The 24346-nt window shown below is 37.3% G+C and overlaps 1 protein-coding gene across 28 annotated transcripts in view; it reads left to right on the top strand.

Moving 5' to 3' along the window:
- The window catches only part of DLG1 (discs large MAGUK scaffold protein 1), a 277635-nt gene that overhangs the window by 165078 nt on the left and 88211 nt on the right, over nucleotides 1-24346 (top strand). For all 28 annotated transcript variants that reach the window (XM_063622148.1, XM_063622133.1, XM_063622145.1 and 25 more), the window contains 5 exons: nucleotides 10869-10919; nucleotides 13353-13477; nucleotides 15169-15338; nucleotides 16865-17001; nucleotides 23098-23242. In XM_063622148.1, coding sequence (XP_063478218.1) covers nucleotides 10869-10919; nucleotides 13353-13477; nucleotides 15169-15338; nucleotides 16865-17001; nucleotides 23098-23242 — 628 coding nt within the window. The remainder of the gene's footprint in view (nucleotides 1-10868; nucleotides 10920-13352; nucleotides 13478-15168; nucleotides 15339-16864; nucleotides 17002-23097; nucleotides 23243-24346) is intronic.

The following is a 24346-nucleotide window of genomic DNA, read 5'->3' as shown; positions in this document are numbered from 1 at the left end:
AAAAGACTGTATCATTTATAAATCTTAGTTTTGCTGGGTGCAAAATTCTTGGCTGGTAATTGTTTTAAGGAAGCTAAAGATAGGACCCCAATCCCTTCTAGCTTGTAGGGTTTCTGCTGAGAAATCTGCTGTTAATCTGATAGGTTTTCCTTTATAGGTTACCTGGTGCTTTTGCCTCACAGCTCTTAGGATTATTCCCTTCGTCTTGACTTTAGATAACCTGATGACTGTGTGCCTAGGCGATGATCTTTTTGTGATGAATTTCCCAGATGTTCTTTGAGCTTCTTATATTTAGATGTCTAGATCTCTAGCAAGGCCAGGAAAGTTTTCCTCGATTATTTCCTCAAATATGTTTTCCAAACTGTTAGATTTGTCTTCTTCCTCGGGAACACCAATTATTCTTAGGTTTGGTTGTTTAATATAGTCCCAAACTTCTTGGAGGCTTTCTTCATTTTTTTATTCTTTTTCTTTGTCTTTGATGGATTGGATTAATTCAAATGCCTTGTCTTCGAGCTCTGAAGTTCTTTCTTCTGCTTGTTTGATTCTGTTGCTGAGACTTTTCAGTGCATTTTTCATTTCTCTAAGTGTGTCCTTGATTTCCAGAAGTTGTGATTGATTTTATTTTATTTATGCTGCCTATTTCACTGAAGATTTTTCTTTTCGTATCCTGTGTCATGTTTTTGATTTCTTTAAATGGGACGTTACCTTTCTCTGGTGGCTCCTTGATTAGCTTAATATTCGACCTTCTGAATTCTTTTTCTGGCAATTCAGAGATTTCTTTTTATTATTATTATTATACTTTAAGTTTTAGGGTACATGTGCACAATGTGCACGTTTGTTACATATGTATACATGTGCCATGTTGGTGTGCTGCACCCACTAACTCGTCATCTAGCATTAGGTATGTCTCCTAATGCTATCCCTGCCAGAGATTTCATCTTGGTTTGGATCCATTGCTGGTGAGCCGGTGTGATCTTTTGGGGTCGTTAAAGAACCTTGTATTTTTATATTACCAGAATTGTTTTTCTGGTTCCTTCTCATTTGGGTAGACTATGTCAGAGGGAACTCAAGGGCTGCTGTTGAGATTCTTTTGTCCCACAGGTGCTGTCTTGATGTGGTGTTCTCCCCCTTGCCCTAGGAATGGGGCTTCCTGAGAGCCAAACTACAGTGACTGCGTTTGCTCTTCTGAGTTTAGCCACCCAGCAGATCTACTAGGCTCCAGGCTGGTACTGGGGGGTGCCTGCAAAGAGTCCTGTGATGTGATCTATCATCAGATCTTTCAGCCATGGATACCAGCACCTGCTCTGGTAGAGGGAGCAGGGGAATAAAGTGGACTCTCTGAGGGTCCTTGGTTGTATTTTTGTTTGGTGCGCTGGTTTTGTGTTGATTGTCCTCAAGCCAGGAGGTGGCACTGTCAAGAGGGCATCAGCTGCAGTACTGTAGGGAGGATGCAGACTTGCCCTAGGGACGCCTGGTTAAGTTTTCAGGTTTCTCAGGCAGTGGGCAGGGCCATAGAGCTCCCAAGAGATTGTGACCTTTGTCTTTGACTACCAGGGTTGATAGATAAAGACCACCAGGTTGGGGCAGGGATAGACACATCTGAGCTCAGACTCTTCCTGGATGGGGCTTGCTGCAGCTGCTGTGGGGAATGGGGGTGTGGTTCCCAGGACAATGGAGTTTCGTTCCCAGGGGTATTGTGGCTGCCTCTTATGGCTGCCTCTGCTGAGACATACAGGTCACTAGGGAAATGGGGGAAAGCTGGCAGTCACAGGCCTCACCCTGCTCCCGCACAGTCCACAGCCCTAAAGGCTGGTCTCACTCCCACTGTGCCCCCTCAGTAGCACCAAGCCTATTTCCTGGCAGCAGGTGACCAGGGCTGAGAACTTGCCCCAGACCATGAGCCTACCCACTGAGAAAGCAAGGAGACTCACAGCTTTTCAGTGTCTCAAGGAGCCTGCAGCGGCGATCTAGTGCCTTCAGAGGCTCTGTGGATTATCTCGGCTTTTCTGGTATGTTCCTGCGATAGTTCTTGGAGCAAAAGTTCACGATGTGGGTGTCCACAGCTGCTCTGTCCATCCAAGCAGGAGCTGCAAGCTAGTCCTGCCCCCATCTGCCATCTTTATCCTTCACCAACTTCTGGATGCGTTTTCTCTTTCTTGCCTGTAATTTCCCTGGCTAAAACCTCTATTACAGTATTTAATAGAAGTAGTGAAAGCAAGCATCCTTGTTGTGTTCCTGATTACTAAGGGAAAGCTTTCAGTATTTTGCCATTAAGTGTGATATATTATATGCAATTTTAAATATTAATTGATACTATAATTTCATTGGCTTTGGGTTTGATTCTCCATCCTATTCTATCCTTAAGTAGTAAAAACATTGAAAGAAGGCAAAATTACACACAAAGTTTTGAGTTCTTACTGGATCCAGTAAAGAGAAGGAAATGAAGTAATCTGTTGAAAAAGTTCCAATCTATTCCCCTATCTTTATTTTCCTTAAGACGAAACATGAAGACTGAAAGTTAGGAAAATTCACTCCATTGAACTTTGGTAGGTTTATTACATAATAAAAGCTTCACACAGTTTTTCCACATATAATATATAGCTACAATTTTTTTTTTTTTTTTTTTTTTTTTGAGACGGAGTCTTTCTCTGTCCCCCAGGCTGGAGTGCGGTGGCGCGATCTCGGCTCACCGCAACCTCCACCTCCTGGGTTCACGCCATTCTCCTGCCTCAGCCTCCCGAGTAGCTGGGACCACAGGCGCCCGCCAGCACGCCCGGCTAATTTTTTTGTATTTTTTAGTAGAGACAGGGTTTCACCGTGTTAGCCAGGATGGTCTCGATCTCCTGACCTCGTGATCCACCCGCCTCGGCCTCCCAATATAGCTACAATATTTTTTAAGTGACCTAAATTCATTATTTAGGAAACGCTTTTAAGTAAGCTGTTTGAGGGCTATTATTTTATATTTAGTTATGTTAATTTTTCATTAGAAAGAACATTTCTTTTTCTAATACATTTTTATTTTTAGAGTTTTGCTTTGTGATGGTATAGGCTTTGAGAGTTTTTTGTATTTTTGAGATAAGAATCTTGCTGTGTCACCCAGGCTGGCGTATAGCAGCTCGATCTTGGCTCACTGCAACCTCCACTTCTGGGGTTCACATGATTCCCATGCTTCAGCCTCCTGAGTAGCTGAGATTATAGGCCGTGCACCACCACACCCAGCCAATTTTTTCTGTTTTTAGTAGAGATGGGGTTCCACTGTGTTGGCCAGGCTGGTCTCAAACTCCTGGCCTCAACACACCTCGGCCTCCCAAAGTACTGGAATTACAGGCGTGAGCCGCTGCACCCAGCCAGCTTTAAGGTTTTTAATTGCCTGTGATTATGCATTATTATTAACGATGAGTCACAAATACTGATAACATGTTGGATTTTGAAATATTACTCTATAGTTAGAAAAGTATTATTGAATTGAACCTAAACATAAGGAATTAGTAAATTAGGCTTCTTTATCTTCCCTTGGACAAGTCTTATACCTTTAATGTAATAGAATTTGTCCTGTTTGAATATATCAGCGTTAACTGATTAGAAACTTAAAATCCTTGGGCCAATAAAGGACTGAGAATATCTGTCATAAATTTTTCTCTACTTCATTACCTATAAGTAAAGGCTAAAATTGTACAGAAGCCTTTAATTATACTAAAAAGATAAACTTGTACAATTTAAAAGTTAAACAGTAAATGCTATTCCATTATACCAGCAGCAACCAGTTGGAAATATGGCTCCATTAACTGTATTAATAAAAATGTGAAATATCTAGCGATCAGCTAAAAATTAAATATATAGTTTGTAGTAAGAAAACCGTGAAACTTTACTGAGTGGCATGAAAGAGTACTTAGGTGGGGAAAAGTTCATGGTGCTGAGCAGGAAAATAATGTGAAGATCTTCATCCCAGACTAATCTGTAAATTTAGTGTCTTGCCAATCATAGCCCCCAAAAATGGATGTGGGGGTGGGGGAGAGGTGGGAGGGGTAGGAGAGGGAGAGGAGGGAGAAAGCAAAAGAAAGAGACTGTATGCTTGCGTTTTGAATGGACAAAGATGGGCTTAATGGAATGATTCAGCTGGAGCTGTGCCATCCAGTAAAGTAGCCACGAGCCCCATTTTGCTGCTTAAATTGATTAAAATTTAATAATTTTGTATGTGCGTGTGTGTGTGTGTGTGAGACGGAGTTTCCCTCTTGTTCCCCAGGCTGGAGTGCAATGGCGCCATCTCAGCTCACTGTGTGTGTGTGTGTGTGTGTGTGTGTGTGTGTGTGAGACGGAGTTTCCCTCTTGTTCCCCAGGCTGGAGTGCAATGGCGCCATCTCAGCTCACTGTGTGTGTGTGTGTGTGTGTGTGTGTGTGTGTGTGTGTGTGTGTGTGACGGAGTTTCCCTCTTGTTCCCCAGGCTGGAGTGCAATGGCGCCATCTCAGCTCACTGCAACCTTTGTCTTCCGGGTTCGAGTGATTCTCCTGCCTCAGCCTCCCGAGTAGCTGGGATTACAGGCACTCGCCACCAGGCCCAGCTAATTTTTGTATTTTTAGTAGAGACAGGGTTTCGCCATTTTGGCCAGGCTGGTCTCAAACTCCTGACCTCAGGTGATCTGCCCGTCTCGGCCTCCCAAAGTGCAGGGATTACAGGCATGAGCCGCTGCACCCAGCCAAAATTTAATAAAATTTAAAATTTAAATTTCATTTTGTTAATGTGGTATATCACATTTGTTGGTGTTCATTTGTTGAACCATCATTACCTCCCCAGGTTAAATCTCACTTGATTGTGGTGAATGATCCTTTTAATGTGCTTTGAATTGCTAGTATTTTGTTGAGGATTTTTAAGTCTATGTTTATCAGTTATATCAGCCTGAAATATTCTTTTCTTATAGTGTTCTTGTCTGGCTTTGGTTTCAGGGTAATTATGGCCTTGTAAAATGAATTTGAAAGAATTTGAAAGAGTTTGGTATTTCCTATTCAGTTTTTGGGGAGAGTTTGAGAAGGATTGGTATTAGTTCTTCTTTAAATGTTTGGTAGAATTCAGTTGTGAACCCATCGTACTCTGGGCTTTTCTTTGATAGAAGATCTTAGATTACTGATAATCAGACTTGTAATGCTCTGTTCAGAATTTCTGTTTTTTCATAATTCAATCTAAGCAGGTTTACATTTCTAGAAGATTGTCTTCCTTCTTGGTTATCCAGTTTGTTGGCATATAGTTCCTTATGATCTTTTGTATTTCTGTAATAACAGTTTTAGTGTCTCCTCTTTCATTTCATGCCAAATACAGTAGCACCAAAAAATAAAATAAAATAAAATGCATAGGAATAAATTTAACCGAAGAAGTGAAATATCTGTACAGTGAAAACTATGAAACATTGATGAATAAAATTGAAGAAAACACAGATAAATGGAAAGATACCCCATTTCATGGTTGGGGAGATTAATATTGTTAAAACAGTCATACTACCCAAAACGATCTATAGATTCAATGTAGTCCCGTTCAGTATTTCAATGATATTTTTTGTAAAAGTAGAAAATATCCTTCTAAAATTCAAGTGGAACCACAAAAGACCCCAAATAGCCAAAGCAATCTTGAACAGAAAGAACAAAGTTTAAGGCATCATACTGCCTGATCTCAAAATGTGCTGCAAAGCTGTGGTAATGAAAACAGCATGGTACTGGCACAAAAACAGACAGACCGGTGGAATGAAGTAGAATTGAGAGCTCAGAAATTAATCTACACATTTATGGTAAACTAATCTTCAACAGAAATGGCAAGGACACACATTGGAGAAAGGACAGTTTCTTCAATATATGGTATTACAGTACCTGGATATCCACGTGCAGAAGAATGAAATTGGACCCTTATCTCATACCATATGCAAAAATCAACTTGAAATGGATTCAGGATTTAAATGTTAAGAACTGACATTGTAAAACTACTGAAAGAAAACATCGGGGAAAAGCAGCAGGGCACGGAGGCTCACGCCTGTAATCCCAGCACTTCGGGAGGCCAAGGTGGGCGGATCACCTGAAGTGAGGGGTTCAAGACCAGCCTGGCCAACATGGTGAAACCCTATCTCTACTAAAAATACAAAAATTAGCCGAGCATGGTGGCGTGCACCTGTAATCCCAGTTACTTGGGAGGCTGAGGCAGGAGAGTCGCTTGAACCTGGGAGGTGGAGTTTGTGGTGAACCCAGATCATGCCACTGCACTCCAGCCTGGGCAACAGAGTGAGACTCCATCTCAAAAATAAATAAATAAATAAATAAGGGAAAAGCTTCTTGACATTAGACTGAGCAGATATTTTGAAACCCAAAAGCATAGGCAATGAAAACAAAATAAACAGATGGGATTGCATCAAGCTTCTGCCCAGCAAAAGCAACAATCAACAGAGTGAAGAGACAGCCTACAGAATGGGAGAAAATATTTGTGAACTATAAGTCTGACGAGGGGTTAATATTACAAAATTTATAAGGAACTCAAATCAATAGCAAGAAAACATGTCAGGCCTGGTGCTCACGCCCATAATCCCAGCACTTTGGGAGGCCAGAGTGGGAGGATCACTTGATCTCAGGAGTTTGAGACCAGCCTGGGCAATATAATGAGACCTTGTCTCTAGAAAAAATTTTAAAAATTAGCCGAGCGTGGTGGCACACGCCTGTAGTCCTAGCTACTCACAAGGCCGAGGTGGAAGGATTGCTTGAGCCCAGGAGTTAAAGGCTGCAGTGAGCTGTGATCACACCACTGCCCTCCAGGCCGGGCAGCAGAGTTAAAAGTATAAATAAATAGCAAGAAAACAACTCATTTTAAAAAATGGACAAAGGACCTGAAAGGTCATTGTACACACACAAAAAGACCAAATGTCCAGCAAGTATATTTAAAAATGCTTAACATCACCAATCATCAGGAAAATGCATATTAAAACCACAATGAGATACCACTTCACACCCATTAGGATGGCTGTTATAAAAAAAGACAAGATAAGTCTTGGCAGTGGTATAGAGAAAAGGGAACCTTTCTATGCTGTTGGTGGGAATGTAAATTAGTACAGCCATTGTGGAAAACAGTGTGGAGGTTCCTCCAAAATTAAAAATAGAACTACCATGTGATCAGCAGTCCTACTTCTGAGTACGTATCCAAAGGAAAGAAAATCAATACATCAGAGAGATACCTGGCTCCAGTGTTCATTGCAGCATTAGTCACAATTTCCAAGATACGGAAACAACCTGTGTCTGTTGCCACATGAAGTAGATAAAGAAAATGTGGTATATATACAGAGTGGAATACTGTTCTGCCTTTAAAAAGAAGGAAATTCTGTCATTTGTGACAACATGGATGAACCTGGATGACATTATGTTCAATGAAATAAACCAGGCACAGAAAGGCAAATACTGCACGATCGAATGTTAAAAAGTCAAAGCAGAGTAGAGTGGTGGTTACCTGGGGATAGTGGGGAGGGATTGAGGAAATGATGGTCAAATGATATAAAATTTCAATTTAGGAGAAGTAACTCCACAAGATGTGTTGTATAACGTGGCAACTAGAGTTAGTAACAATGTATTGTACACTTGAAAATTCCTGAGAGTAGATTGTAAATGTTCTCATCACACACACACACACACACACACACACACACACAAGTATGTTTTCGATACTATACTTTTGGCCCTTAGAAGCTTAATGTATGTTTAATGTTATAGAATTGTCTCAGTATTTGAAATTATCAGACAGTTTCAAACAATTGAGGATTAAGGAATAAAGTTACTAGTGGTCTGTGTGGCCACCTCATGTTTCATCTTTTTAAAAGTACTCACTGCTACCTAAAAAGCCCCCTTTCTGTGCTGCTTAGAAACCTGCATCATGAATTGGCATTAAATTAAGCACCAGGAATATTTACTGAGCACCTACCTTGTGAGGAAACTTAAAGGTGAAAAATTTCAGATTCCTTAAGACAGAAATCATAAGGTCACAGTATCAAAATTTTACGTTAATGCCAAAAGGGCCATATAAGCACACTCATTTGGAAATGTTTTCGAAAATAAAATTTTAGATTATTTAGAAATAAACAAATGAACAAAAATGGAGCTCAATGCAGCTAGCAGTTGTGGGATTTGGCCTAATCCATATGCCAAGGAAAACTGGTAAACTTTGAGGTTTCTAAAAACAGAATAGAGTAAGCATAAATTGAGCATTCAACTCAAAAATCTTTTTTAGAAAATTAAGGGACTAAAGAACTGTTAAAAACAGAAAGTAATACATGAAATGTAACAGATTCATCAATAATGTCAAAACTGCTAATTCGATAAAGACTGATAGACTTTTAGCAAGTCTTGAGCAAGAAACAAGATGATACAAATAACCTTTAGAATAAGAAAGGGGATATTGCTGAAAATTAAAATTGTACTCGTAACAAAGGACTTGCTGTCAAGTGGGCGTGATATACACATGGGTAGCCCTCCTGTACTCTAGATGTACAGACATGATCAACACATCTCTTGAAGTTACTCCTCCTAAACTGAGATAAAGAAGTTTTACGTGTGTGTGTGTGTGTGAGAGAGAGAGAGCGCGCAAGCAGGCGAGCTCCTGGGCAACATAGACCCCATCTCTGTGAAAAACAAGTAAAAGTAAACTTAGCTGGGCGTGGTGGCTTGTGCCTGTAGTCTCACCTACTGAAGAGGCTAAGGCAGGAGGATCACTTGAGTCCAGGTTGAGGCTGCAATGAGCTATGACTATGCCACTGCATTCCAGCCTGGGTAACAGAGTGAAATCCCAACTCTCTCTATATAAATGCCTTTATAACATACAATCTCTAAGAGGAAAATGTCTATAGATGAGAAAGAAGAGGGAACAAAATAGTAATAGGATTTGAATCTAGGAGAATCACAAGAGTTAAGAACCCAAAAGGGTAGTAGAGATGGGCTTCAAAAGTTCTCAGTGAAGAAACTCCTGGTCCCTATATTAGACCTGAATTAAGGGCTACTTTTCATAGTATGGTTAAGAAAGCAAAGTAGCTTCTGTAGGTTTTGTTATTTCTCTTGTGGTTATCTATCATTGCATAACAAACTACCCTGAAGCTTAGTGGCTTAAAAGAACAACAGTTCATTTTTTCTCATAATGAATTGGATGGCTCTGCTTTACATGGTGTGGGTTAGGGTACTGGACAAGGTTGGGAGGTCCAAATAGCCTTATTCACGTGGCCGATAGTTGGTGGTGCTAACTGCTGTTTAGGAGTGTAGCTGGGGCTTTTGGCCAAGGGTTTTGGTTCTCTGTTGGTTAGATCTCCCTGTAGGCTGTTTGAGTTTTCCTCATGTTATAACTGCTGGGTTCTAAAGAAAATACATTCCAAGCAAAGGCAAATACTATCAGGCATCAGATGACCTAGTCTCAGAAATCACACAGCATCATTTTTGCCACATTTGTTTTTATTCAAAGCTAGTCACAGGGCTTGCCTAGATCTAATGGGAGAGGAAAGAGACCCATTTTGATGGTAGGGTGATTTAGTCATACTGCAAAAGAATGTCTGGAATGGAAGATGTGAGCCATGTTCAGAAGTAGAATTTATCACAATCCGCATTTGATTTAGATAGAGTTTTGCCCAGCCTCATATCACGAGAAATTTTAAAGGAAGGATTCAAACCCATGTTCATCTGATTCCAGGGACTTGTTGCACCAGTGGCCTTTACTGTAGGAGTTAACTTCTTTCAGGAGAGACTAGGAAATAAATTGGAGGGAGATAAATTGTGACCAAGATATCTTGAGTGATGACTGATTTTGACATAAAACATGTAAGTGAAATTTGTGACCAAGGAAGCACAAAATTCTAGATGTCGAAGTGGAAAATTGCAGGATATGTAATGGAAAGAGCAAGTTGTTCACAGAAAGGGTTGGTATGTAAGGCTTATGAAGAGGTGAAGAATGAAGGGGAGTGGTACATTGGGGTCAGTTCATTCAAAGACGTGATTTACCAAGCCATAGAGTTTGGATACTTCTAGGAAGGGGGAGTTTTGAAAGTTTTAGAGGAAGTATGTTATGGGCTTTAAAAAGATCCAGCTGTTGCCAGGCACGGTGGCTCACGCCTGTAATCCCAGCACTTTGGGAGGCCGAGGCGGGCGGATCACGAGGTCAGAAAATGAGACCATCCTGGCTAACACGGTGAAACCCCATCTCTACTAAAAATACAGAAAATTAGCCAGGCGTGGTGGCGGGCACCTGTAGTCCCAGCTACTCGGGAGGCTGAGGCAGGAGAATGGTGTGAACTGGGGAGGCGGAGCTTGCAGTGAGTTGAGATCATGCCACTGCACTCCAGCCTGGGCGACAGAGCGAGACTCCATCTCAAAAAACAAAACAAAACAAAAAAGATCCATCTGTTTAAAACACAGTGATTTGGGCAATGGGGAATACCAATCTAAGTGATTAGGCAGACTGCATCGACAGTATTCCATTCCAGAGGAGGTTTAACAAGGCCTGAAGAAAGGTATTAGAAATGAGAGTGAAGAGGTGATGATTTTCAGAAAAATTAAAGTGTTCAAATCAGACAGTTTGCAACTGATTAGATGAGTGGATCAAGACAGAGAAGGATCAGAGGTTGAAACTATTAAAAGCTGAATGTACCTATCCTGGATTTGAAAGTCATGATACCACGAATGTTGTCAACTCATTAATCACATTTGTGTTTTTCCATTCCTTGAAAATCTTCCCCAGAATTATTAAAATGAAGCTATTGTGTTTGATTACTGTCACATTTAACAGGTTTTTGTTAATAAATCATAAAAAAATTTTGCCTTGCCATTTCAGACTTTACACTCTTAAGTTTCTGAGCTGCTTTTCTTTTCCCCTGTAGGTTAATGGCACAGATGCAGATTATGAATATGAAGAAATCACACTTGAAAGGGTAAAAACTATTATCTTAATCTGTTGTTTTAAAGAACTTTGCAATATACTGTTTTTTCATATAGAATCCAAGGGAGATCTTTCAAAAACAGAACTATATGATGTTTTCTAAGTTCCCAGTTCATAAAATTGGCCAAGGTATTTTCAAAACATTTGCCTTTTCTTTAGTAACCTTATTTTTTTTTAATAAACTTTTTATTTTAAAATAGTTTTAGATTTACAAAGAAGTTGTAAAGATAGTCCCAAGAGTTTCCATTTACTCTGGATTCAGCCTCCTCTATTGTTAACGTCTTTTATTACTAGAGTACATTTATTTCAACGAATACACCTGTATTCATACATTATTATTAACTGAAGTCTCTATTTCCTTACTTTTTGTATTATTCTCTTCCAGAGGCCCATCCAGGAAACTACATTACGTTTAGTTATCCTGCCACCTTAGACCCCTCTAGATTGTGATAGTTTCTCAGATTTTTCTTGCTTTTTAATTTTGTTTATATTGTTTATATGCATATGATAATGAAGTATTGTTCGTATTAAGTAAGTAGTATACTAGTAACATGGTCATTGTATCAATTTTCTTTTCTAGCAAAATAACCATACTTCTAACAGACAGAGCTGTATTAAAAACTAATTATGGTATACCCCCCAATCAGAAAATGACTTAAGGGTACAATTCAGATGTGTAAATTTTCTTAAGGTATGTTTTTCCCTTAAGAATATCTGCACTCACACCTGTAATCCCAGCACTTTGGGAGGCCGAGGCAGGTGAATCACTTGAGGCCAGAAGTTCAAGACCAGCCCGGCCAACATGGCAAAACTCCATCTCTACTAAAAATACAAAAATTAGCCAGGTGTGGTAACGCAGACCTGTCATCCCAGCTACTCGAATCAGGAGAATCGCTTGAACCCAGGAGGCAGAGTTTGCAGTGAGCTGAGATCGCACTCTAGCCTGGGTGACAGAGCGAGACTCCGTCTAAAAAAAAGGAAAAAGAATATCTGCATTCAATTTTTATTGTATGTTATAATAGTAATGCCACCTTATCTGGCTAGCATTTTATGGAAATTTAGTGTTTCACACAAGCAGATTTCTTAAGTAACTAAATGTGTGTATATTCAAGACTAAAATCTTAGATAATTAGATTTGTGTATATTGGAATCGAATCTGAGAAAAGTAAATCTGAGAGAATCTCTTACATGTATATCTTTATTGCCTTCTACTTAAATTCGGATCATCTGCTCAAGTTAGGTGGCTGCTGGAGTAATGTTCAAGTAAGCACAGTATTAATGTACTGTACATATTTTAATATAGTAGTTTGTGATGTCTCCTTTTTATTTTATTGATTCTTTATCCTTTCCCAGGGCCTTTTAAATTCCTTTTGTCTAGTCAGGACTATACATTGTATTTTTCACTGGTTGAAGAACTTGAGTACCTAAGTAATTTGGTAACGTCCCATAATCCACTGGTACTGTTCTTAAGATTCAGGTAATTCATGAAGTTAGATTGAAAAACTTTTTTTATTAAAATAGAATTTTAAGACAAGTGGTGGTAGAGTGAGTGTTTACACTGTTTAATACTAACAGTTAAATGATAGGTCCACATATATTTGCTTACTTGAGTCGCCTGAAATTCAGTTAGAACATTCTTGGAGAAATAAACATTTTTTAATACCATTGCTTAAATCAATTATTTTTAAAGGCTTTTTGTAGCCTTTCTGTGAAGAAAATATTCAGAAATCTTGTTTCTCCAGTTCATTAAACAAGCAAAAAGTAGAGCTGCTTTGGCAAAATTTACTTTGCTGTCAAGAAAATTCACCAATATTAAGTTCTCAGGTTAGACTTTCAGTCAGTATGAAAAAATGCCTTTTGCTAATCAGGTATATTGGTTAAACATGTCAAGGATTGATGGCAGCTATCCCTTAGCTACAATTTGATCATTTAAAAATAAGCTGATGTCAAGTTAGCAGAAGAAAAGCACCATCGCCACCCCCTTTTTTAAAGGCTAAAACAATACATGGGTTTTACCTACTCAGAAATAACAGTGGGAAGATCATTTCAGCATTTGTCTCTTAGGAGAGATGTGCACTACCAAACATGGCTGAGGTGCAGTCTAAAAGAAACAGACTTATAGTGGCACCTCTGCAGATGGGTGACTAATCCAACAACAAGCTGCACATGCTTTTAAAGAAAGAACTGTGGAGAATACTTCAAAAGTCCTTGGCGTATTTTCTTGAACCTCACCTGTTCAGTAATGCCTCTGAAAGGACTTTCCTCCAGAACAAGTCCATTTAATTTAGAATCTTTATATTACTCACCCATATACCTTTATTTGTTGTGTTCCTTATGTTAGTACAGTTTCTGCGTCCTTTAATGACAGGAACCTGTCAATAAAGATAAATCATATTCAGTCTCAATTTTTTTCTTCTATGCTCAGGGAAATTCAGGGCTTGGTTTCAGCATTGCAGGAGGTACGGACAACCCACACATTGGAGATGACTCAAGTATTTTCATTACCAAAATTATCACAGGGGGAGCAGCCGCCCAAGATGGAAGATTGCGGTATGTTTTGCGCTTTTTGTTGTGATGCTGAATCCATTTTGTGTATTTTTCTTGAAGCAGACTGGATAAAGGATAAATACAAAGAACAAACACTATCATGATAACTGACATAGGGTAGATGCTTTAACAACATTCAAGTCAATGAATAAGATGATTATGCTCTAAGCATTGTTTTCCTGTTTTCATTTAGGACTCCAGTTTTATCTTAGATATTATAACATTTTGAATAATAAATTTGGTTGATGGTTTAAATGTTTGTGAGCATATTTATAGAAATCATGAGTTTCCCTTTGTGTTTTCAAATACACTCACAGAATATTTTCCATTTCCTCTCTGGTTGGGAAACATGTATGTAAACTTACTTAAGATACGGAGGATAGAGGATCACACATCCATGTTGAATCCCACACCACAAAGACTAAAGTATATGCAAACTTTAAATAATATATTTTCTTAATTGACTAGATGAAAATAACATTTGTCTCTGTTTAAATTTAGTGTTCCATTTTGGAAGATATATTTTGCAAACTTTGATTTTTTGGGGGTCAATAAATTATGTCATTTTTCCTATTTCCTTGTTTGTTGTTAAAATAGCCTGAAGTTTTAGGACTAAAGAGTTTATATAGTCTGTTAAAAACAGCCTCTTATTTTAAGGATGTTGGTACCTTATGCAGTTTTTCAATTTCTAAGCTTTAATTCTCACTGGATATGACAGGTGGTATATTAATGAAATCAAATAGATATAAAAATTAATCGTTTGACCATTCATGTAAACATAGACATTTACTTCCTGATTCTGTTAGATGTAGAAGCTTGTCAGGACCAGTTTTAATATTTTAATTATGTTTTGTTTACCCTCTCTACCCAATTTGAGATGACCATCTTTTTTTCCTGATGGAATACCATGCAATCAGAGAGACCAGGACCAGGGAAAAGGCTAAGACTAGGAACAAATCAGACTTTTAAAAAACATAACACCATGGCAAATTAGAAGTTCTTTACCTACAAAACCTTTGAATTAAGTGACCTAATCTTTATATAAATTTCAAAAAATAACTTCATTGTTTTATGTCTAATATATAGGTTGGAATAGGCACTCAGAAAATTGTTTTTAGTTTATCTCAGTTTTCACACTATCTCTGTGACCTTAAACTCGTGATGTGAGCCTCAGTTTTCTTATCTTTGAATCACAGCTCTGTCACTTATTATCTGGGTGGCCTTAGGAAAGTTATTTAAATTCTTTGTGCCTCAGTTTCTCCATCTGTAAAATAGGGATTAAAATATATATTAAGCTTACAGGTGTCATGAGGGTTAAAATACCAAGAAAGTGCCTGGCATGTGTTTAGTGCTAAATAAATGTTTGCTATTTTTTGTAAAGTGTATCTTAATGCCTACACAGAATAAGCATGCAGTAAGTATACAAATGGTAGCTGTAATTATTATTTAACATTTTTATATAATCTATTATTTTCACTATTTCTTTTGTTCGTTTTGCTGGCCCTTGGGAAATGTTTGTATTTGTTTATATTAGTTTTTGATACACTTTCTTCATTTATGTTTTCTGGAATTACTCCAGAATTATTTATAATTCTCTTTACCTTTAAAAGGAAGTAACAAAAAATTGGTAAAGTGGAAAATTAATATTTAAATTATATTTAATTTTTATTTTTAATATTTAATTGTTTTCTCAGGGTCAATGACTGTATATTACGAGTAAATGAAGTAGATGTTCGTGATGTAACACATAGCAAAGCAGTTGAAGCATTGAAAGAAGCAGGGTCTATTGTACGCTTGTATGTAAAAAGAAGGAAACCAGTGTCAGAAAAAATAATGGAAATAAAGCTCATTAAAGGTCCTAAAGGTATGTGGTAAGTCAAACTAAGATAAATCTTTAAGGAATCTCTGAGTTAAATATACCTATGAATTTTATCTGTGACATACATTCCAAGATTAACAATATTAGTAATATTCTACAGAACTTGAGTGGATTTTAATTTCTCTGTTATTTCTACTGATTTTTGTCTTACCTAGCATTTTAGAATATTTACATTTCTACCAAGATTGCAGCATTTGAAAAGTTCCTTTTTTTGCGGCGGTTTTTTTTGTTTTTTGAGGCAGGGTTTTGCCCTGTCACCCTGGCTGGAGTCCAGTGGTGCAATCATGGCTTACTGCAGCCTCAGCCTCCTGAGCTCAAGCGATCCTCCCACCTCACCCTCCCAAGCAGCTTGGACTACATGCACACACCACCACACTGGGCTGATCTTTTTTTATTTTTTGTAGAGACGGAGGTCTCCCTGCATTGCCTAGGCTGGTCTCAAACTCCTGGGCTCAAGCAGTTCTCCCACCTCAGCCCTGCAGAGTGCTGGTATTACAAGTATGAGCCACTGCACCTGGCCCAAAATTCTTATGTTTATCGATGTATACTTTTATACATTTTACTGCAGTGAGCATATATATAAATTTATATAAGTTTTTTATGATTTTTATATTCAATGTTTGCTCAGCATGTTTTTAAGAGTTTTTAAAAGTAGGGAACAAAATATCTACTTGTTTTATAAGTGGATTTGTCCCTATTTGTATTAAGTATTCTTATATTGAAGACTTCTAGCATTAAAAGAGTGAAATATTTGTGTCCTTGAACACTTTGAAGTATACTATTGATATTAACTTGTGATAATCTACAAAGTACTTTAAATGCAGATACACAGGCTAAGTTAAAAGAAGTGTTTATAATATGTATTATGAGCAGTTACATCTGCAGTAAAGGACTGTTAAGATGTGATTGCTAAATTTTTAAAACATTGATGGCTTGAGGATAAATGGAAATAGTCAATATGTGGCTTCATGGAAGAGGGAGGATGTCAACAAATGAAAAAGGAATGGAGAGCTGAGAAATTATCTGATATTGAAGCTATGGGATTTAAGAATTACAGAAATTCCTTACTTAAAATTGTTAATTCATAGAATATTGAAAAAGAACAAAGGTATTCACATTTTTAAAGCCTGTTGGTTCTGCCCACCACCAGACAATGTTGTTATTTCTTCTCAATAATCTTATTCTTGTGAAAATATTAAAACTGTAGGTAAGCATAGTTATGATGGAAACAAAAAACATGATTTTGCAATGTCACTTTGTAATAACAAGTGCATTTGTGAAAAGATATTAAGAAGGAACATGGGATAAAAGGAATCTATTTGTAACTCTAGGAGCAGCTGTATTTATAAGTGTCCCTTGATTGCAGAACATATACTAGTAGATAACTAAATAGATTCTTTTCTTTAAAAAATATTAGTGTGATGGAATTATTACCTTGTAGTTTTCAACCATTTCTTTCTGGGCTTAAGTTCATATTTATGGATGAGAATCTAGAACTGTTTTCCGAACAGGTCTTGGGTTTAGCATTGCTGGAGGTGTTGGAAATCAGCATATTCCTGGGGATAATAGCATCTATGTAACCAAAATAATTGAAGGAGGTGCAGCACATAAGGATGGCAAACTTCAGATTGGAGATAAACTTCTAGCAGTAAGTATAAGAAATCTGTTGTCTTTTAAATCATTTTGTTGTCTGTTTTTTTCTAACAGATACTGGAATTTCTCCATACCAAAAAGGTCTAAATGATGTTTAAATTAGCAAATACTAGCCTTGCTGTATCAAATCCTAAAAAATGATTCTTGGTAATATCTTTATTTGTCATTTCTGTTTTCTCTGCTAGCTCTTCCTCTCTTTTCCTTTTATTCCTTTGTTGTTGTTGAAGGGTGGAGGGCTTGTATGCACAGTGTTTCATCATAATCCTTAGGTTTATAAAACAGTGTCATCATTTGTTTATGCATGACCCTTTTTTGTTTTACTTCACTTAATAATATAATGAAACCTAGTAATTATGCAGCCCAAGAATTAGAACATCAACCATTTTGTGTTTCTTATTCCTTTGCTTCTTAAAAATTGTTTAATCAGGCCAGGTGTGGTGGCTCACACCTGTCTGTAATCTTAGCACTTTGGGAGGCCGAGGTAGGTAGATTGCTTGAGCCCAGGAGTGTAAGACCAGCCTGGGCAGCATGGCAAAACCCTTTCTCTACAAAAAATACAGAAATTAACCAGACCTGGTGATATACACTATAGTCCCAGCTCCTTGGGAGGCTGAGGTGGGAAGATCACCTGAGCCCAGGAGGTTGAGGTTACAGTGAGCTGTGATTGTCCTACTGCACTGCAGTCTGAGTGAGAGAGTGAAAGCCCATCTCAAAAAAAAAAAAAAAAAAAGTTTAATTACATACATATGCCTAAATAATTTTGTTTAGTATTATTTGTTTTGAAGCTTTTTCAAAACGCTATTGCACTGTATGAGGCTTTCATCTCCAGTATTTTTTTCACTCAGTATTGCTTTACTGAGACTTACCCATATCATTGCTTAGAGCTAAAGTGCATTCATTTTATCTCTACGTAATATTCCACCATATGTCTGTACTGCAATTTTATTTGTCCAGTCTTCATCAGTGTATTAGTTTGTTTTCACACTGCTATGAAGAATTACCGGAGACTGGGTAATTTATAAAGGAAAGGGGTTTAATTGACTCAGCAGCCTCAGGAAACTTACAATCATGGTGGGGGGTGGAGGAAAGCAAACACGCCCTTCTTCACATGCCAGCAGGAGAGAGAGATGTGCCAGCAATGGAAATGCCAGATGCTTATAAAACAATCACATCTCATGAGACTCAATCATGGGGAGCCACCTCCATGATCTAATCACCTCCTACAAGGTCCCTCCCCCAAGACGTGGGGATTACAATTCAGGATGACATTTGGGTGGGGACACAGAGCCATACCATATCTCAGTCCATGTTCCTTAGGGAAATGGAATCTGAAGAACAGCTAATGTGCTAAGGTGTTATTGGGATGTGTGATCTCAAGAAGGCTAGAGTGAGTAAAAATGAGGAGTGAAGCAGAGAATGAACGAGAGCCAATAGAAGGTAGAATGTGTCTGAGCTGGCTGTAATTTTATTAGGTAGCTTGTTGCTTGTCATGTAGAACAGTCTTCTAGGCAGACACTGTAAAAACCATCCAGGCATCATAAACCTTACATCCAGCCATGCAGAGAAAGAAAGAAAGGTTTATCTGCTGGCCCCTTTTATCCTCCTTGTCTACCTCCTAGGGGTTATTTGTCCCAAGCTTTTGGATTGTGTTATCCAACTCCCCTGGGTGCAGTTTCTAGGGAAGCCAGCTCCTATACTCCATGGCACAACACTTCACCCAAGCCCAATAATGGTCGAGTTGCAGTGGTATAGACAGGTCAGACATAGGTTTGTGACATGTTATGGCTCTCACTGTGTGGAACACATCAGCCATGCCCAGTCCCAGCCAGAAGAGGCTGAGAAAACTGGGAAGGGCAGGAGACAAGATGAAAGTAGTATAGTAGTCAGGACTCTCCACTGAGCAAGCAGCCGAGGCCTAGCAGAATCTGAAAAGGCACATAAACTGGATCTGGCATAGTAGGAAGTTGGTTTTTAAAAATATACTAGCAAGTACTGGTTTTTCAAAATCCTAAGTCTTTTTTTTGGTATTATGAATAATTTTCCTAGGAAGAGCTGCTGTGTGTTCTGGTGAACATGTACAAGAATTTTACTTGACTGTCACAGGATTATTGATTATCCTGCTAGTAGCATTCTTTTTATAAACCATCCTGTTGTTTTCCAGGCTGCTCGTAAAAATGCTCATCAGCAATATATAAAAGATTCCTTTGTTCTACATCCTGTTTAGTACTGTTTATTGTTGCAAGGAGACTGTTTTTTTAGTTAATGATGGGGAAAAGGAAAGAGCAGAACTTGAACTGTGTTTCTCTAACTTACCCTTTCACAGCTGAGATCACCACTCTTTCCTCAAACTATAACCAGTACTGTCTCACCATCACTCATCACTCACACACAAACGCAGTCAAGACAGCCTTCTGTTGCCACTAGTTTTCTCACTTTTGCTTTTTAATTTCTTGGCTACCATGTTTTCCTTTGTGGTTTCTCTAGAACTGGTTTTGGTGGTAGGAGAAGGCAACCTGTGCTGATACTGTTGTGGCTAGACTCATTCTCTCTTAAATCAACTTTTAGTGAGGCTTTTGTTCTCTTAATTACACTGGAATCATTCAATTCTCAGTCCTCGTCTTAATTGACTTATCTGGCTGGAGTTTGACACACCCTCCTTCTAACACTTTTTCATTTGCCTAATAGTCACCCTTTATCTTGGTATTTCTCTTCTTAGTAGCCACTCTTCAGTCTGTCTTTCTGATGTCTGGTGCCTCCTCATATCCGTAACCTCTAAACATGGAAGTAATCCAGAACTCACTCCTTGTACATTTTCTCCTTTTTACTATTCACTCCCAAGGTTGTTTCCAGGCTGTTTTTTAACGTGTAGAACAAGACTCTAGTAGATGGTCAAATAACTTTTCTCTGGTGTAAAACTTTGGGATCATCATCTTACACATTCCACATTGAATCCCTCAGCAAATTGTGTCAGCTGTTGTATCAGTTATCTAGTGATATGTGAGAAAACACAAAGATTAATGGCTAAAAAACACCACTCATGTATTTGTTTACAATTCTGCAGATTGGATAGGGCTTGGCAGGGACAACTTGTCTTTGCTTTACTAGGCCACAAAATCCGCTGTTAGGTTGGCTCACCCGTATGGTGGGCAAGTTGGCTCTTAGCTGGGAACTCAACTGGGACTGTTGGCCAGGTGTTTAATTCTCCAGTGGCCTCTTTGCGTGGTTAGGTTCACACAGGATGGTGGCTAGGTTCCAAAAGTAAGCTTTCCAAAGAAGACAAGCACTGGTGTATTGTTTTTATCAATCTTCTCTTTCCTTCACAACTACTGTACCTCATTGGCTAAAGCTAGTTATGTGGACAAGCAAAATTCAGTGTAGAAAGAGATTTTTACAAGGGTGTTAATACCAGGATGCATGGCTTATTGTAGGCCACCAAAGAAACAGTATACCGCAGCTATTTAATATGTATTTCAACAGTATACCACGGCTATTTAATATGTATTTCAACAGTATACCACGGCTATTTAATATGTATTTCAACAGTATACCGCGGCTATTTAATATGTATTTCAACAGTATACCACGGCTATTTAATATGTATTTCAACAGTATACCGCGGCTATTTAATATGTATTTCAACAGTATACCGCGGCTATTTAATATGTATTTCAACAGTATACCACGGCTATTTAATATGTATTTCAACAGTATACCACGGCTATTTAATATGTATTTCAACAGTATACCACGGCTATTTAATGTGTATTTCAACAGTATACCGCGGCTATTTAATATGTATTTCAACAGTATACCGCGGCTATTTAATATGTATTTCAACAGTATACCGCGGCTATTTAATATGTATTTCAACAGTATACCGCGGCTATTTAATATGTATTTCAACAGTATACCGCGGCTATTTAATATGTATTTCAACAGTATACCGCGGCTATTTAATATGTATTTCAACAGTATACCGCGGCTATTTAATATGTATTTCAACAGTATACCGCGGCTATTTAATATGTATTTCAACAGTATACCGCGGCTATTTAATATGTATTTCAACAGTATACCGCGGCTATTTAATATGTATTTCAACAGTATACCGCGGCTATTTAATATGTATTTCAACAGTATACCGCGGCTATTTAATATGTATTTCAACAGTATACCGCGGCTATTTAATATGTATTTCAACAGTATACCGCGGCTATTTAATATGTATTTCAACAGTATACCGCGGCTATTTAATATGTATTTCAACAGTATACCGCGGCTATTTAATATGTATTTCAACAGTATACCGCGGCTATTTAATATGTATTTCAACAGTATACCGCGGCTATTTAATATGTATTTCAACAGTATACCGCGGCTATTTAATATGTATTTCAACAGTATACCGCGGCTATTTAATATGTATTTCAACAGTATACCACAGCTATTTAATATTTAATATGTATTTCAACAGTAAACCACAGCTATTTAATATGTATTTCAACAGTATGCCACAGCTATTTAATATGTATTTCAAAATGCAGGCAGTCCTTGCTTTGCGTGGTAATGTGGAGCCATAAAACTGACCATGCTGCTGAGACTCTGCAAAGCAATGTTAATAATCAGTGAAGGGAAATTATTCTTCTGTGACCTTTAAATTTTTTGTGAAAATATTAAAAACTGCAATTGTCAATTATAAAGGTACAAATGAGGAAAATGAAAAGTATATTAAAGTTAATATTGTTAATACATGGTAATTTAAAACAGAAACATTGGTAATGTTTTACTTATTTGCAAAACAAAAAAGTACAAAGAGGAGAACAATCCAAACCTAAAGCAAACAGAAGGGTGGAAATAATAAAGATTAGAGCAGAAATTAATGAAATAGGTAATAGAAAAGATGTAGAGAAGATTGACAAAACTGAAAGTTGGTCCTCTGAAAAAAAATCAACAAAATGACAAACCTTCAGACCAGCCAAGAAAAAAGAGAGAAGGCTGAAATTTCTGAAAGCAAGCATGAAAGAGGGAAAACAAGAGACTATTATGAGTAACTGTGTGCTAATACCTGAGGTAACTTAGATGAAATTGACAGATTGCTAGAAAGACATGAACTACCACTTCTAGTCAGTGTTATAGTTGAGATTCTGTCCAGGGCAATAAGAAAAAGAAAAAAAAAATCAGATTAGAAAGGAAGAAATAAAACTATATTTGCAGATGTCATCATATTGTATATAGACTATCCTAGGAACCTGCTAATAGAACTAATAAATTAGTTTAGTACTGGTTGCAGGATACATCACTACCTAAAAATCAGTTATATTTCTATACAGAAGATAGGTGAATGGCCAAAAAATAATTGAAAAAAAAAATCAACTTGAGTATTACAAAAGTAGAAATTTAAAACTAATTGATATATAAATTAAAAGATGCATCATTTTACAGATTTTTTAAATTAGTTGATAATGTTTAATGTTGGCAAAGATCTAAGTAGATGGGCACTCTATTCTGTGGTAGTGAGTATAAATTTACTAAAACCATTTAGGAGAACAATTTAAATATTTGTGCTTAATTGTGTTCTAATAGTTTTCCAACTTAAATATGGGAATATTAACATATAATATTTAATTATGATATAGCCACACAGTGGGCTACTGTGCAGCTGTTTTTTTACAATGTAGTAATTCTATTAATTTGTGTCCCAACATGGAACAGTCTCTAAGGTACCTTACATTAAAAATCCTAAGATAAGAACAAAAATTTTAATATGTTTTCATTTCTTTAAAGAAAAAAAGGTCTAAAACGCATCCACACACATTCCTAAATGCCTAAGAATGAGAGAAAATCAAGACTGGGAGAGTAGGAGGGATGGAGGCTGGAATCAAGATGGGCTATTCTGTTAACGTTCAACAACTTCACATGTCATGATAAACAACTTACTGAGATCATAGACATCAAACATGGGTATTTTCTTTCGGCATACCTTTATTTTCCTTAAACCACTCTCTTATTTTCCCTTTCTTTTTGTGAAATTGTTTCCAGAACTCAGAAAACAAGTGAAAATGTCATAAATGTCTTTTGGGACTTTTTTTAGGTGAATAACGTATGTTTAGAAGAAGTTACTCATGAAGAAGCAGTAACTGCCTTAAAGAACACATCTGATTTTGTTTATTTGAAAGTGGCAAAACCCACAAGTATGTATATGAATGATGGCTGTGCACCACCTGATATCACCAACTGTAAGTCTGTTAGCATACATTTGCTTAAATTTATCTTATTTCTTCAGTTGTGATGCCATTAGTGAAATGTTCTCAGTATAACAAAGTTTAAACATTATACAAATATTTTTAAAGAAACAATTAAGCATTTTAATCTACTCATTTTTTAAAATCTACTTTAAGTCAAAATTTTTATAATTAGAAGAGAGGATCCTTTCCACCTTTATTATTTTATAGTAGTAATTACTCTTACATTTAAAGGATTGATTTTTCAAACTTTTATGTAAATAACAGTCACTAAAGAACATTTGCAAATATTGAAATTGTTTTGTTCTAATAGTTTTCCACTTGAGCAGAGAAATTTGCTTTAACAAGCAGTTCATTCTATTAACAAGCAAAGTACAGGCATACCTCATTTTATTGGGCTTTGCTTTATTGCACTTCACAGAGACTACATTTTTTACAAGTTGAAGATTTATGGCAATCCTGAATTGAGCAAATTTATCAGCACCTTTTTTTCTTCAGTAACATGTTCTCACTTCATGTCTCTTAATGTCTCTGTGTCACATTTTGGTAAATTTCTCAATGTTTAAAACTTTTTTCATTATTATTATTATATCTGTTACAGTAATCTGTGATCACTAGTCTTTGATGTTACTATTTTAATTGTTTTGGGGTGCCACAACCACACTCATATAAGACAGCAAGCTTAATAGATAAATGTGCGTGTTCTGACTGCTCCTCTGATGACTAGTCATTCCCCTATTTCCCTCGCCCTCCTCGGGCCTCCCTATTCCCCAAGATACAACAATATTGAAATTAGGCCAGTTAATAAATCTACAATGACCTGTGAGTGCTCAAGTGAAAAGACAAGTTGCATATTTCTCATTATATGTCAAAATGATTTAACTTAATGAGGAAGGCATGTCCATCGGCAATAAAGGGAGAAAGCTAGACCTCTTGCTGCAGTTAGCCAAGTTGTGAATGCCAAGGAAAAGTTCTTGAAGGAAATTAAAAGTAGTGTTACAGTGAACACACTAATGATAAGAAAGCAAAACAATCTGATTGCTGATGTGAACAAAGTTTGAAGTGGTCTAGGTAGATCAAACCAGCCATAAGATTCCT

This window comes from Symphalangus syndactylus, chromosome 17 (genome assembly GCF_028878055.3).
Source record: "Symphalangus syndactylus isolate Jambi chromosome 17, NHGRI_mSymSyn1-v2.1_pri, whole genome shotgun sequence".
Classification (NCBI taxonomy): domain Eukaryota; kingdom Metazoa; phylum Chordata; class Mammalia; order Primates; family Hylobatidae; genus Symphalangus; species Symphalangus syndactylus.
The sequence above is the reverse complement of the archived record's forward strand: the minus strand, read 5'-3'. Positions and strand labels throughout refer to the sequence as shown.